Source organism: Coturnix japonica, chromosome 7 (assembly GCF_054131305.1).
Source record: "Coturnix japonica strain WE chromosome 7, WE-NBRP24, whole genome shotgun sequence".
In the NCBI taxonomy this organism is placed as follows: domain Eukaryota; kingdom Metazoa; phylum Chordata; class Aves; order Galliformes; family Phasianidae; genus Coturnix; species Coturnix japonica.
Genome location: NC_140669.1, coordinates 27073127 through 27087597, shown reverse-complemented (window position 1 = coordinate 27087597; position 14471 = coordinate 27073127). Strand labels below are relative to the sequence as shown.

General features: G+C 41.3%; 1 protein-coding gene across 25 annotated transcripts in view; it reads left to right on the top strand.

The window, feature by feature from the left end:
* The window catches only part of UNC80 (unc-80 subunit of NALCN channel complex), a 119837-nt gene that overhangs the window by 4299 nt on the left and 101067 nt on the right, over positions 1–14471 (top strand). For all 25 annotated transcript variants that reach the window (XM_085553495.1, XM_085553497.1, XM_085553490.1 and 22 more), the window contains exons 3-8: positions 4965–5121; positions 5743–6041; positions 8294–8417; positions 10197–10270; positions 10704–10843; positions 14168–14429. In XM_085553495.1, the coding sequence (XP_085409621.1) occupies positions 4965–5121; positions 5743–6041; positions 8294–8417; positions 10197–10270; positions 10704–10843; positions 14168–14429 (1056 nt within the window). The remainder of the gene's footprint in view (positions 1–4964; positions 5122–5742; positions 6042–8293; positions 8418–10196; positions 10271–10703; positions 10844–14167; positions 14430–14471) is intronic.

The window sequence follows — 14471 nt, the reverse complement described above, 5'->3', positions numbered from 1 at the left end:
ATAATGTTCTTCTGCCCCGTGGGCCCCTCCAACATTATTTTACTTTGTCTGAATGTCCTGCACCTCTGTATGGATTAAATATCCTTCCTTCTCCCCATTTTGAAGTTCCTCTGCCCTGATTCAATGTCATTTCTAAGGTGCTTGACTCAAAGCTGTAAGTGACCTCAAAGGGAATGTATGTGAGTTGTATACAGATCTATTGTGTTGTGGTGGGGATTGAGGGTAAGAGGCTGAGGGAGGATATATTTTGAATTTTTTCACTTTGCATTGTTGTGTTGTCAACATTATTTTCATCCTAATCCAAAGCATAGCACTGTACCAGATAATAGAAAGAAAATTAACTCAAAGCTGTCTTAAACTGGGACACGATGAGACAACCCAGGTGTGTTCTAGAGGATCTTGCAAATTCCAAGTTTCTTTTAGAATACTTTCTTTTCTTTCCCCCTGTGATTTTGCAAATGTGGTGATACATTTCTGTTGTCACAAGTGATTAAAGGATAGATGGGGAACAACGTTTAAAAAATACCTTTAGTAATGGTTGCAGAAGACTGAGTCTTTGGATGCAGGAGTTTTCTGCGAGTAAAGTAGTTGGCATCTCTGCTTCGTTGTCAATGTTTGTACTTTGTTTAATGTCTCTTGCTGATTTTACAATATCCTTACATTCATAAACTGCAGAACCTGACTCTTTTGTTTTCTGAGCTCATAGATTCACGATGTAAGATTTTATAGGAAGACTTGTTTACTTGGAGGCCCTTCCATTGGCTGAAAATACTGTTTGCCTGCTTCTCAAGTCATCTCTAGTCATAAGTCTGTCATCTCTAGTCATTTTGGGGATTTTTTGGTTGGTTGTTTTGTTTGTATATTTTTTCCTTCTTCTTGAGTCAGATCCTGTTTGGCTGCTTCTCTGGAGGAGGTCTGCAGCTCATCTAGCACCCCTGACAGAATGGAACTGGGAGGTGCCTTATGCAGTCTGCTGCAGGTACAGCTCCTCTGGCCATGGAGCAGGGGTTCGCTCATGTGACTTGAGGAAGGTGCATAGGAAACCATAGCTAAGATCAGCCAGAAGCTGCTGTGTTCTGTATGCCTTCAGGCAGCTCCCTGTTCCCTGTCCAGCAGGAAAGTGACACAAGGTCTGATCCTGGTGTTTGACAGTCCCTTTGTTTTTTGGTTGGAGAAGAGAGTAAAAGGAGAACGGCAGCAGTGGGAAGGCAGCCAGACAAGACTGACCGCTCTTCCCTGTGGAAACAGATGGCATCACCAGGCTAAAAGGAAATATGCATATGTAAGTGGCCCTGAGGGCCGCACACACAGATCATTCCGTAAAGGGATTGCCTTTATTTTTAAGCCAAGACATAGCACTGACTTTGCTCACTGTCACTTTGGCTGGTGTTCTTTGTCCTCCTTTGACATAAGGTCTGTTGCAGTTGGGGACTAGCTGCTGCAGCAACACAGGTAGTGTTTTCTTAGCTTACTAGCAGTCCTGAGACAGCAACTCCAGATGTCTGTAACATTAACATACCCTTTATGCTTCAGACACTCTCAACTGTCTTGTTGAAGTAACTTGTTTCAACTGTAGAAGCAGTTGTGTAGTTCATGTGGGGGCAGAAATTAGTTCTCAGAATCTGTACTGTCTGTATCAGTTCCTGGGAACTAGAAAAAGAAGTCATTCTAGAACAAAGAGAAAGCACTATGGGAGCAAAGGCTAAACTGGAGCCTTGCACATGGAGTGTTTGCTGTGAGCTGGACCTCTGTGAAGAACTAGATGCAAACCCCATGAGACCACTTAACCAGAGAATTATGTATTGCTGCTGTTGAGCTGCTCATTGCTGTCATAATCAGGGGCAAGAGTGATGCCAATGAGGTCCCATGCTGACAGTACATAGGTTAATCCAAAAGTAATGTGTGCCATTTATTTCCACAGAAACAATGACAGATAAAAAGAGCACAATAATACTATTTAATAGAGAAAATTCTCAGCTACAAAATAGTTTTTTAACAGTGTGCACTGTTAGCTGTGCATTTTATCATTAAACAAGTGCCTGCATGCTGCACTCATAAAAAATCTGCATAAGTGGAGGTGACCCTGGTTGCCAGTGCTGTAATGTGCCACCCAGAAACTCCGCTCTAGAAATGTTCAGCAAACATGGCTGAAGATCATTGGGTGACGTTTTTTCTTCATGGAGGATTTCAGCCTAGGAAAGAACAGAAGAATGGCTTCATGTGGCTCAGAAAACAAAAGTGTTGAAGTGAATATGTCTGATTTTAAAGTAACAGCAGATTCTCTGGATTCTCCGAGGTGTTAAGGATGTGGGACAGAGCTTTCAGGAGGCAGCTGTTGAAGGACTTTGTCCCTGATGCCATTGAAGTACCTGAATGTGATACTTGAAGTCTCAAGTCAGAGTGTGACAGTGTATCCTATCCTGTTTCAGAATACTGTTGCTGTGTCTATTGATTTATTTCTTTTCCTCCTCTTGCTCTATAAACTGAATGGCTTTGTCACTGTGCTGAAGTCTGAGCTTACATGGGTTGTCTCTTCTATTGAGGGCAAGAAGGTGATCTCTTTAGATAGGCCTGATTAGATGCTTTACAGGCCCTCCAGAGAGCTAATTCAGTGTTCTGGCCTGGTAAATACTGCTTCATTCTGTGCTGAACTTAATTTTGGCCTGTGTAGAGGCTTGACTCCACTCAGCAAGCTGCAGAGCTGACAAAAGAATGAGGTGGGAGCATGTGACTGCAGCAATGGATAAAAGGAATGAGGGATGGCACCCTGACTTCTTGTGACAAAAAAGATATTGTATTTTTCAGTGGCCTTTTCAGACTCTTTTGTCCCTGACCATTTGTTAGGCTTGCACTTTGTCTTACTTCTGGGAGCAGTTTGCTACTTAGTTTCCCTGTTTGTTAGGTAATTTCTACTTGGGATAGTTCTGTATCTCTGTCCTAATTCATTTGTGATGCATTTCTTCTATGGTTTAATAGTGTAGTTCCATTTTTTACAGCATACCCAGACCATAAACATGAACACCGGGCTCCTCCACCTCAGGCTTTCAAAACGTTTGCTATCTTCTCATCTCAGTGGACTTCATAGCATTCTCTTGGGTGTACTGCCAAATGGAAGGAAGCTGAGGCAACTGTAATGTTACTGATTGTGTTCCTGAACCTATAGGAATGAGTGTTTTCCTTCATATGCAGCATGACATCCAACAGATCTCTAAGAGTGATGTGTGACCGTAAGAGTTATTTGGGTCTTTCCATGGTAGCTGCGTTACCCACCCCTGGTGCTATGTGCACGTTGCTGACAGCCAAATCCATAGCCCATTATTTCTGACTAATCACTAGTTAGATCCATATATCCACATATTTTAACTAACACTTTCAATTTCTGTCATTGCTCTGCAATGAATGTTGTGTTCTGTAACCAGAGGCTAAGGATTTCTAATAGGTGAGCAGGGAACTTTCTGTGGAGCTACTTTTGCTGTCAGCTCTGTTATTTCTTGTATTTCTTAATGTTCAATTTGTGTAACTATAGGCTTAGTTTTCTGTGAGCCCTCTCAGTACTAAATACAGATGTATATTTTTCTGCAAATCAATCTCTCTTCCGTGCTCTTACTCTGTATGCTTAGAGCTAATGGGGAGATTCAGTCATAGGCTGTAGGTACCGATCTATGTGCATTTCTCTGCTTCCATGCTGGCTAGAGCAGAGCCAGCTTTGTTGGGGACGCTATTTCCATGATAGTGTGGCATTGTGCCCACACTGGCACATTCTGTCTCTTTTTTTGAGGAGTTGTCTGTCCCTTCTGACATATGTGGGCACAACCTGAGAGGACAAGTACACAGCTGCTGCATTATGCAGAAGAGTGCACATCGACACTGGTTATCATGCTGTGCATTGGAGTAGCTGGTCACTTAAGATAGTCTACTATTGCTGCCCTTTTAGCTTTTTTTTTTCTGCCTGTAATTAAGTCTATTTCTATTGCTGCTGCACTTTTACAGGAAAAATTGTTGTGACTAGTGTTGAAGGATAAGCTTTATGAATCTGGAGTGAGGGCACTTGAAACACCCTTTAGGTCATGAATGCCAACAGTTACTTGTTTGCTGGGAGCCTGATGAAATTGGTGGAACAGCTTGTGAACAAATAGGTAGCCAGGAGGCTAAGCTAGTCTATGGCAAGGACATGCATTACCAGTAATGTTTTTCTTAGCTTTAGGAACTTCAGTGAAGGAGTATAACTGCTTTTGTGACCGATAATGAGATCTTTGTATCTGGTCAGAGGAAGAGCTATTTGAAATAGTTGGAGCAACTAGCAATAAAGATCTTCCTGGGGGATTTCAGAGGCAGATCGTTTTATTTCGTGTTGCTTGAGGTGGAAATAATGAACTTGCTGCAGCCATCAGCTCTTTTAAGCATTCATAAAACCACTACATCATGGCTCACTGAAAATTTTTGTTTGCTATTTTTTGTGGCACGGTGTGAAAACATTTCCTGAGGCACATATACCCTTAATGGATTGCCCTTTATGTTACACTAAACTGAAAGAGCATGTGTGTGTGAGAGAATAGTATAACCAGCTCTCAGCTCCACAAACATAGGCTTCATTAGATCCTGTTACTCCCAGCAGGATCGCTTGCATGCCAGATTAATACCCAGCAGTATAGTGTAAGTCTGTTTTGATGTTCCTATTTCTATATGCCTGATGTTTGCTTTTATTTTTTCATTATTATATTGAGTTTTATGTATATTTTACTGTTGTATAGAGTGGTCCATTCATGTCCTAGATGTGTTTGTCTGTGTATATAGTGAGCTTTAGCTACAGTCTGTAGCTTTTTCCATGAGAAATATTTTAACTTGCAATATAACTGTGTAATGAAACGTTTGAGGTTTTAAAGAGTATGGTGTATGCCATAGGAAGTATGTGTGGGAAGCTTTAGTGTTGTTGTTTTTTGTTTTTGTTTTTCTCTTAATTGCAGTCTTTTGAAAGGGTTTTGGTGGAGAACAAGCTTCATGGCCTTTCTCCAGCTCTCTCTGAAGCCATCCAGAGCATTTCTCGCTGGGAACTTGTCCAGGCTGCCCTCCCTCATGTGCTGCACTGCACTGCAACGTTGCTCTCCAACCGAAACAAGCTAGGTTAGTGCTCATATGAGTTTGTTTGTCCATTAGTGAAACTTAAATTAGAACATGAGATTGATGGTCAGCCTGCCACATGACATATCCTAGATCTAGGATTCTGACTAGGAATCCCAGTTCATTTTGTTTTACATTTCATGATCTATTCTCATTTATAACAGAGGAACCTGGGAGAGCTTTCCCAGTGAGGTTGGTTGTCTGCTAGCTTTAGAAATCATGAGCTGAAGAGTCTAGGTAGTTCAGTGATGCTTTGCTAGTCATTTTCCAGGTACACAATAGCTTAGTTTTAACAAAAACCTCACAGTGCTTGCTTACATTTTGCCTTAATCAATGGGGTCAAACAGACAAGGTTTTCAAGCTACCATCTTTTAGGACCACACAGTCATTGTCTCTGCCATTGACATTTCAGCATCTGAACTGCAAATGCTGTGAAATAAATGAGACTTGAAAATCAGGGGGTTTCAAACATTATGGAACTTAATGCTGTTTAATGGTAGAACTTGAATTTTTGAGCTCTTATTGTGAAGTTGGATGCCCAGTTTCCTTTGTGGTTGTGAAATTCTCAACAGTACCATTATTGGAAAGCGTGTGAGATACTGTGATGTGTTTGTCCCTATCCAGGTCATCAGGATAAACTTGGAGTAGCTGAAACAAAGCTTCTTCACACTCTTCACTGGATGCTGCTGGAGGCCCCTCAGGACTGCAGCAATGACCGATTTGGAGGAGACAGAGGTTCTAGCTGGGGAGGGAGCAGTAGTGCCTTTATCCACCAGGCTGAAAACCAAGGGTCTCCGGGACAACCCCGACCCAGCACCACAAATGATGAGGAGGAGAACAACAGGAGGAAGTTCTTCCAGAACTCCATGGCCACCGTGGAGCTCTTTGTGTTCCTCTTCGCTCCTCTTGTTCACAGGATTAAAGTAAGTGAGATGCCAATGGGGTACTTGTGTGGAGACACCTCTGAGCAAAGAAAGAATGATTCTGCCTTTGTGATTTTTTTGAGTCTAACATTTAATACAGTCTGCAGTGCACATTGGTTGACCACTACACATGTTTTATCATGCTGGCACAGTACCACTGATATCAGAAGAGAATCCTTCCAGCAACATGAACAATTACTCTACTGTGCACACAGGCACAAAGGCAAATAAATCTGAAGTGAGGTGTTTGTGTACCCCAGGAATGTCAAAGATCTGTGGCCCATATGAATTCTGTAGAGGAGATGGCAAGCTTTAATGTGCTCGTCTGACTCAGTCGTTGCTCACAAGGACCTTGCTGGCTTTTCAGAGATTCTGCTGTGGAGCTGCTGCTGAGGTTCACTGTTATCATTACTAATCATCTTGGTGCTGGTTACCAAGATTGCTTTTTAGTGGTGTGAGTGTGGAAGTGGCAGAGGCAATTAAGTATTCCTTTGTTCTGAAATTAGAAGGATGCTGCAAGGCTTCCTGTCTGCCTAAGTCCCTCTGTTGGGTTTTATGCTGAGTGCATCAAATAAAAAAAGATAGGGTAAGTGAGGCACGTATCTGGCATGTTAAGTCAGTGTTGTCCCCTCTGTGTTTCACAGAGGTACAGGTCTCAGGGAGGAATATGATCTGATAATTAAAATAATGCATGTGCTTAAGAAAGATGGTATATTGGCAAAAGAAAGCCTAAATGATGGAATTTCCTGACTTCTGAGGGAGTTCCTGCATTTAGCAATGCATTCTTAAGTGAAACTTTTGGCAGGTGACGTGTAATTCTGCAATATAACAACTGTAGTTAAAAGTGTCTGCAGATTACCTAAAGCTGGCAATGCGAAATAAAAATGCATTAAGTTATTGCTGGCACTTTCCAACCTTTTGCAGCATGTTCCTTAGGAAAAAAAAAAAACAAAACACAGCTAAAAGCAGCAATTCATAACGAGGCTTATGAGTTAACTTTTATGAGATGGGACTAAAAAAAGAGTGTGGAATGAAAGGTCGGGGGAGTGGTGAGCAGCCAGCTCTTGCCATTCTTTTAGCTATTTGCATCGTTTGTTTAAACCTGTGAGGTATGTAAAGTGAAGTCAACAGAACACAGCGGTGCAGCTGTAATTATTCTGCTTTTACCAGTGTGGCTGGTGGGGGATAGTTGGGCTGCACTAACATTATTGACTCCTAATGTATATCTGACTTTTGTCAATATAATTGCACCTTGATCCCTCAAATATTTACTTGTTTACTAATTTTTATAATTTCAACTGCTTGTATATGTAAAGTCATGATGGCTCGAGTGCTAGCAGTCCCAGCATCTCTAAAGACAGAACTGAAGCAGTTTCAGTCTTAGTATTTAATAATTGTACGCTACTATTTCGTAATAATTTGGTACATCTAATGTTACCTCAACTTCTAATCTGTGTTTTAGTATTTATTATTCTTTTTGGAGCAGTTCAGAGTTGCAAACTCTAAGGTTATGAGATTGAATGCTAAATATAGCGTTATATGTGATTAGAAGGGATGCTACAGCTTTTGACTTAAAAATGGCTTTTCCTCTTATTGCCAAAGATACTGAAAAAAAGAGTTCACTAACTAGCATGAAAATTTAACTTGGAAATAGCTTTTGTTTATTTTTGTATTGAAAATTTTGTTTTCTCTTGTGACGAGAGGTTGAGAGAACTGGGATTTATTTTTTTTAGCTTGGAAAAGAGAAGGCTCCAGTGACACCTCACTGTTTATAAGGGTGGACAGTGACAGGACAAGGGGGAATGGTTTTAAACTGAGACAGGGGAGGTTTAGGTTGGATCTTAGGCGGAAGTTTTTCATGCACTGGAACAGGCTGCCCAAGGAGGCTGTGGATGCTCCATCCCTGCAAGCATTCAAGGCCAGGCTGGATGTGGCTCTGGGCAGCCTGGTCTGGTGGCTGGAGATCCTGCACATAGCAGGGGGTTTGAAACTGGATGAGCATTGTGGTCCTCTTCAACCCAGGCCATTCTGTGATGCTATGAGTTTTCCCCACTGTGTTTTCGTATCTGTGCTTGAAATGTTTTAGTGTTTGCTGAGTGGCTTCAGCAGCCACTGAGTTAGCATATACCACCACAGAATGGCATGTAATGCCACTTATTTCCCATATGATCTGTGCATCAGAGAAAGGACAGTCCCTTTAAATTGGGAACAATGCTTTTTTATGTTGTTTTAACCTCTGTTTGTCTTTTTAGGAATCTGACCTGACGTTTCGACTGGCTAGTGGCCTTGTTATTTGGCAGCCTATGTGGGAACACCGGCAACCTGAAGTGTCTGCCTTCAATGCCCTTGTAAAACCTATCAGGAACATTGTTACAGGTCTGTGACTGTGCTGTACAGGTGGGAAACCTTTCCTTTGTTTGGTTGATGCTGTGTTATGTTCAGTAGCCATCATATTTTGAGGAATATGCTCATATTGCAGGAACTGGTCAAGCTTTAGAGAGTAGTTTCAGGCTGTTTCCTTCTGGAGTCAAGTATTGTTTGCATAATATTTAATTAAGACGTGAGATAGTTTCTCATTTCCTACGTGTGATTCCTCTCCAGCAAACTTGTTGCTTTCTGTCAAGCCTCAAATCTCTATTTGACCATGTCTTCCTTAGTTGCTAAGAGTAAAGACTATATCCAGCAGGCGAAGGTTTGCCCCAGGCTGTTACAGAATGTATTAGAACTGAAAAGGACATAGCAGTCTGTGTTCTGTTACTGTCTGAAATTTTGGATTTCAACGTGTTATGAAACTAAAGAATGTAGTTTCAAGAGGCTTCATGACCTAGGTTGCGAATTCATTTCTATGTACTGGGAGAGTTCCTTTGTAACTCAGCCATAATGAGACTGGAGAGGAGTCCTTAGGCTTCCAAGCCTCTATGTCTGGCTTGGTTTTCAAAGTGCTTTTTTACTGTTGCATTGGTGATAATAGTTTTTCATAATTTGTATAAACTATTGAATTGTGTTTGTGCTGGCTATATTACTGTGGCATTGCTAGCAAGCTCAGAAAAGCACAAAGTTAAAATTTTTCACAGTAGTGAAAATGTAGTTAGCTGAATTAGATTTCAGATGTCATAAATCACTTTGGATTTTGTATGTAGTTCTAAAGGCTTTGCAGGCCCCTCGGACGGTCTAAAATTGAAAAGAAGTCTCTCAAATGGTTAGAAATTATTTCTTCCTGTTTTTTAATTGCAGAAGATGAGGCTCACTAAAGATTTCGACCCTGGAGATAACATAAACTATTACTCCTAAGTTTTTGTTGACCACTGGGTTATTCTTTTTAAAGGTTTGATGTACAGTGAGAAAATTCTTTAAGTGTAACTTCAAGAATCACGTCATCATGAAAAATATTTTGTTTCATTTTGAAAATATTTTCAACCGAATTGAAATAGACACCAGAATAAGGTTCTTCATATCAAGGAAGATTTTAGTATTGTAGCACTCTGGTCTCAAATTGTGACACACAAAATAAACGACTTAAATTCTCATTGGAATGGGAATTAAAAATGAATCTAGTGCTGAAGCTTTATGATGTTTTGCTTGGATTCAATCTGACACTAAGTTACATACAAATAGCTTGCAATATGACAAGAGTTCACAACTGTCATCCTTTAGTGTCTGTGATATCCTTGTTCTTCTACAGCATCACTGCTCAAACTTTCTGTATGAGATTCCTATGCTATCTATGATGAAGGAATTTGTCTAATTAGAAACTGTCGTGTATTCTGAGAGAGGTTACCTAGAAAGAAAGCTGAATAGATGCGGAAATAAGAGGAGGTAGAAACCCCACGTGAAGTGCACTAGCGTGCACAGGAAAGCACAGTCCAATGCCAAATGCACTTAGGATAAAATACAATTTCAAATTTATTTTTATAGAAATGAGGTTTTCATTACAAAAAGCTGTTGAAAATACAATAGAAAATAAGGTGCAAAAGTTAAAATAAATGTGGTTGTTTGTTTGTTTTAATGGTCATGTTTAATTCTAGGGAGCCTGTGAGAGAGTTACTGCATTGCTTTTTGGTTGGGTTTTTTTGTTTTTCTAATTCATCCTTTCAGTTGGTACAGTTAAAATATTAGAGTTGATTTCTGAAGTGAAATTTCACTTTATTTTTTCAGCTAAAAGAAGTTCTCCTACCAACAATCAGAGTGTGACTTGTGAATCCCCAAATCTGGACAGTGGTCATACAGAGGTGAGCTTTGTACTGAGGTCGGATGGGCTTGAGTGAGAAGTTGAGGGAAGAGGAAACTGAATACAGAAACAGCAGCTGCGCTTATTACCCTGAAGTAATTCATGTTCAGAAATGAGTTAGTCACAATTTTCCTGAAGTTTCCCAAAGTTGTCCTCAGAGAAACCAAAGGGTATTTATATAGTTGTCCTAATCTCCTTGGTGATATCCTGTCTTACAGGATAGAAGCCTCACCTTATGTCTGTTCTTGGATTAGAGCCCTGTCTTGACTTTTTCTGGTATGGGTCCTCATACTGTAAAGACAGAGGCCTGATGTTTTTCCCATATTTTTGTGCTATAAGTAATTGTCATCTAAGCATAAACTGCAGTAAGAAGACTAATACAAGAGAGATCAGTGTGTTTATCTACTACTTCTTTTTATTAAAACTATCCAAAGGGACTACAGGTGGTCTGTGAGACGACTCTGCCGGATTCTGTACCTCCAAAGCCTACTGTTTCAGCATGTCATCGTGGAAATTCCTTGGAAGGAAGCGTGTCCTCCCAAAACTCTCAGGAGAGAGGTACTCCACATCCCAGGTACAGACTGTTTCAGTTACATTGGTGTAACTCAATGACATAGTTCTTATCTTGAATTGACTGTTGTCATTGGACTCTGAGGGTGCTGGATGTTTATCTTGAACTCTGCTGATCTCAGTTTTGTGAGCTGAATGAAGTGGTGACACACAGTGCCTCTTACATTGGAGAAATCTCTTCTTAGTCTGTTGTGACAATTTATTTGGTCTTTTCTACTGTGCTGGTTTCTCATAATCTAAGAGACTAACAAATCTGCAGGTTCAGCTCTTTGTAGCTGGATTCAGTCTCAGGCAGTTCATATGTTTTCTGGCTTCATCCTGATAAAATTCTATTTCCTACCAGCAAAGGATTTTTGCAGTCTTGTCTATTGCCTTCATTATACCATCTCTGTATCTTGTTGCTTAGATAGCTACCTTGAGGCTCCTGACCAAAAGAAGCAGACTAAAAAGAAAGCGAAGGCATAAAAACATCCTCCCATCTTGCCCTGTAGAATTGAAGCTGCAGTTTTCCAGCATGGCACTACTACACTGACATTCTATTCTAGGTTCAGGCAGATAAAGATAGAACTAAGTTTTCAGTGATGCTGGACACTTAGTACTGCCATAAGGTAAATGAAGCTGATGGGTGTTTTTGGGAGTGTGGAGAGGAAGGGAAGCCTAGCTATGTTTTCAGGTCTCTGGATTTAGGTGTCTCACTTGAACTTCTCATGAAAATTTTGGTCCTGGTGCTTGTCTCTTTCAGGAAACATCATATCCAAAATAGTGTTTTACGGAATTGCTTCATTACAGGAACAGAAGAAATGTGGGATGGCGTGGGTTTCTGCATATAATCCAGGAACATCTAGGTTTTCTCAAAAATGGGGTTGATGTGCTATTTCCCTGGTGGAAAGGGCATAGCTGCTCTCTATGGCTCTGATCCTATCAGGAAGTTTCCTTGGGATTCTGTATCAAGCCCATTGTCAATTCTGATTCTTTAATTTGTATTAATGTGAGCCAGTAAAAATGCAGTTGGGCCTAAGACTGCCTTTCTGTGTATGAACACTGTGGCTCAGAGAGGCACAGCTGTACAAAAAAAAGAAAAAAAAGCCTTTTAAGAAGACAGAATCAGGTGATTGGTTTGTCGAGCTGGATCTGGTGGTTGCTATAGAGATGGAGCTGCAGACAGGCATTGAAGAGAGCGTCATTATGTCGCCTCATTTGCAGGACTCATTGATCAGTTAAAACTGTACAGGGAGCTTTGGTTGCCATGCAACAGACAACTTGGGGACAAATGTAGTTTGCTTACCAACAGCCGCAGTATTTCTTTGTCCTTGGGCCCTGGGTTGGAGGAAGACTGCCTTTCCACTCTCCCTACAGTCACAATTAGCTTGGAACTGAGAAAACAAACCCTATGTTTCCTTCTAAATTAGCACAGAGTTTAGTTTCTGGTTCCTCAGATACAAAAATGGCTTGTTCCTCTGATCGTGGCCAATTATCTCTGCTCTACTCAGTGAAATTCTCCATTCTCCACCAGGGATGAACTTGGTGTCCATAGATTGCATTTAGTGATGTGCTGACACAGATGGGCTGATCTGCAGTCACCAGTTACCTTCAGTGTTAGCTCGTGAGGCTGGCAGCAAACCAAGTCCTGCAGGTTTGAGTTCTAGATGTGCACATCTAGAAGGTTTGTGTGATCCCAAGCAGCATCAGCACACTTCTTTTTCCTTTGCCAGTCCTATACCTACCCTAGATGCAAAGGGTAGATTTGTGACACTGGACAGTGACCCAGCAAAGCACTTCAAGCGTGTGCTTCACTCTGAGCTCTTAAAGGAGTTCAACTAGTCAGAGTTGTTGCTTTGTTGGACTGTGGCCTTGGTCTCCTCTACTCTGAATGTGGCGGTACCCAACTGGAGGTAGGAGTATAGTGCCAGCGCTGTTCACATGTTGTTTAGCAGAGCTGATAATGCAGATGGCTTGAAGAATAAATATTTGATGTTCTTGTAGCTCCCAAATGATTCAGAACACTATTCATGGAAGTGGTTTTGATTTTTATAGAATCCAAAATGCACGAAAATTCATCATTCAGTTCACAGGGGTGTGTTTCTAAGACACTGACTGGAAATGTTCAGATTGTGTATTTCTATGGGCAAAAAAAATATAGACGGGTCTCCAGAGTTCCTGCCTCATCTGCAGCATTTCACACCTTTTCCCATATGATTCCCGTTCCTCTGAGTTCCTTTCACTGCTTCTTTTCTGACAGTTGGTCTCTTAGCAGCTGCTGACTGTGCTGAAGGTGGATCAGGACAGTTGTACTGGGAGAGAAATGGGGAAAAAAGGTCGGGGCACTTTATTGCTGTAGGGTTGGTTTTGAAAATGTGATGATATCTTCGAAATGTGGAATCTCTGGAGTCTTTCATGAGGGTTACCACAGTTATATTGAGTTTGTGTGTACAGACTGCTGTACTGAGGACATTGCACGCTACAAGCTCTTAGGAAATAATTCCTATCTGAAAAATAGGAAAACAGTAGTGAAAGTAAAATGTTTTCCCTTTGCACACCTTGGCAAGGAGCGACTGTCACGGTAGCTTTTATTTGCATGAGAATCAGTTTAACTGGCGAAATAGTTAGTTAGCTTAGCTGCCCTGTCTGCTTGTTCTCTGCTAAGGCCTGATGTGTATGAATGTAAACAGCTTCTAAATATTCATTACCAGTATCAGAACAGCACGTGCTTCTGAGTTGTCTGTTTCCAGCTGAACAAATCATTCTGTTAGTACAGATGCCAAAGGCTTATCTTCAAATCACAGTTTCAGAAAGCGACCTTGCCCAAGAAAACACCTTTAAACAAATAAAAAAGAAAAAAAAAAATCTATCGCAAAACAAGGCTGTGCTTGAGCCCTCTAGGGAGCTGAAAGATAAATATCCGTTTACGTGTCTTCAGAAACACTTTCTTCAGTCAAGGCTTTAGTCCCAAAGGGTCAGTGTCAAATATCCCTGCAAGCTGAAGCAGGCACAGCTGTGTGCACATCCTGGTGTTTTGTGCAGATGGCAGGAGAATGCAAATAGCTTTCAGCTCTCTACAACTGGCTACATTTTAGGCCTCTTAGGAGAGCTCTTGCATCTCTTGGAGCAAACCAGCATGCTACGTAGGGCAGAACTGGTTTCTCTTGTAACAGAAAATTTTGTGGCATTGGGTGACCCCTTAAGAGCAGCTGAACGTACAAAGCACACAAAATGTACACTGAATGTACAAAGCACAATCCTTATGCTTTCTTTATTCAGAGAACACAGTATCTAGGAAGGGTCTTAGGAGCCTTATGACTAACAGGTCTTCTCTTATTTTTTGGAACAGAGTGTCCGTGGTGATCCCACCGTGCCAGAAATCTCGCTATGCCACTTACTTCGACGTGGCAGTGCTGCGCTGCTTGCTGCAGCCTCACTGGTCTGAGGAGGGCACACAGTGGTCACTGATGTATTACCTGCAGAGACTGAGGCACATGCTACAGGAAAAGCCTGAGAAACCACCTGAGCCAGAGATCACCCCTTTGCCAAGACTTCGCAGTAGCTCCATGGTGGCTGCTGCACCCTCTCTGGTGAATACCCACAAAACTCAGGTAAGCAGTTGTCATGGGTATGAAACCAGTGTGGTGCTTCTG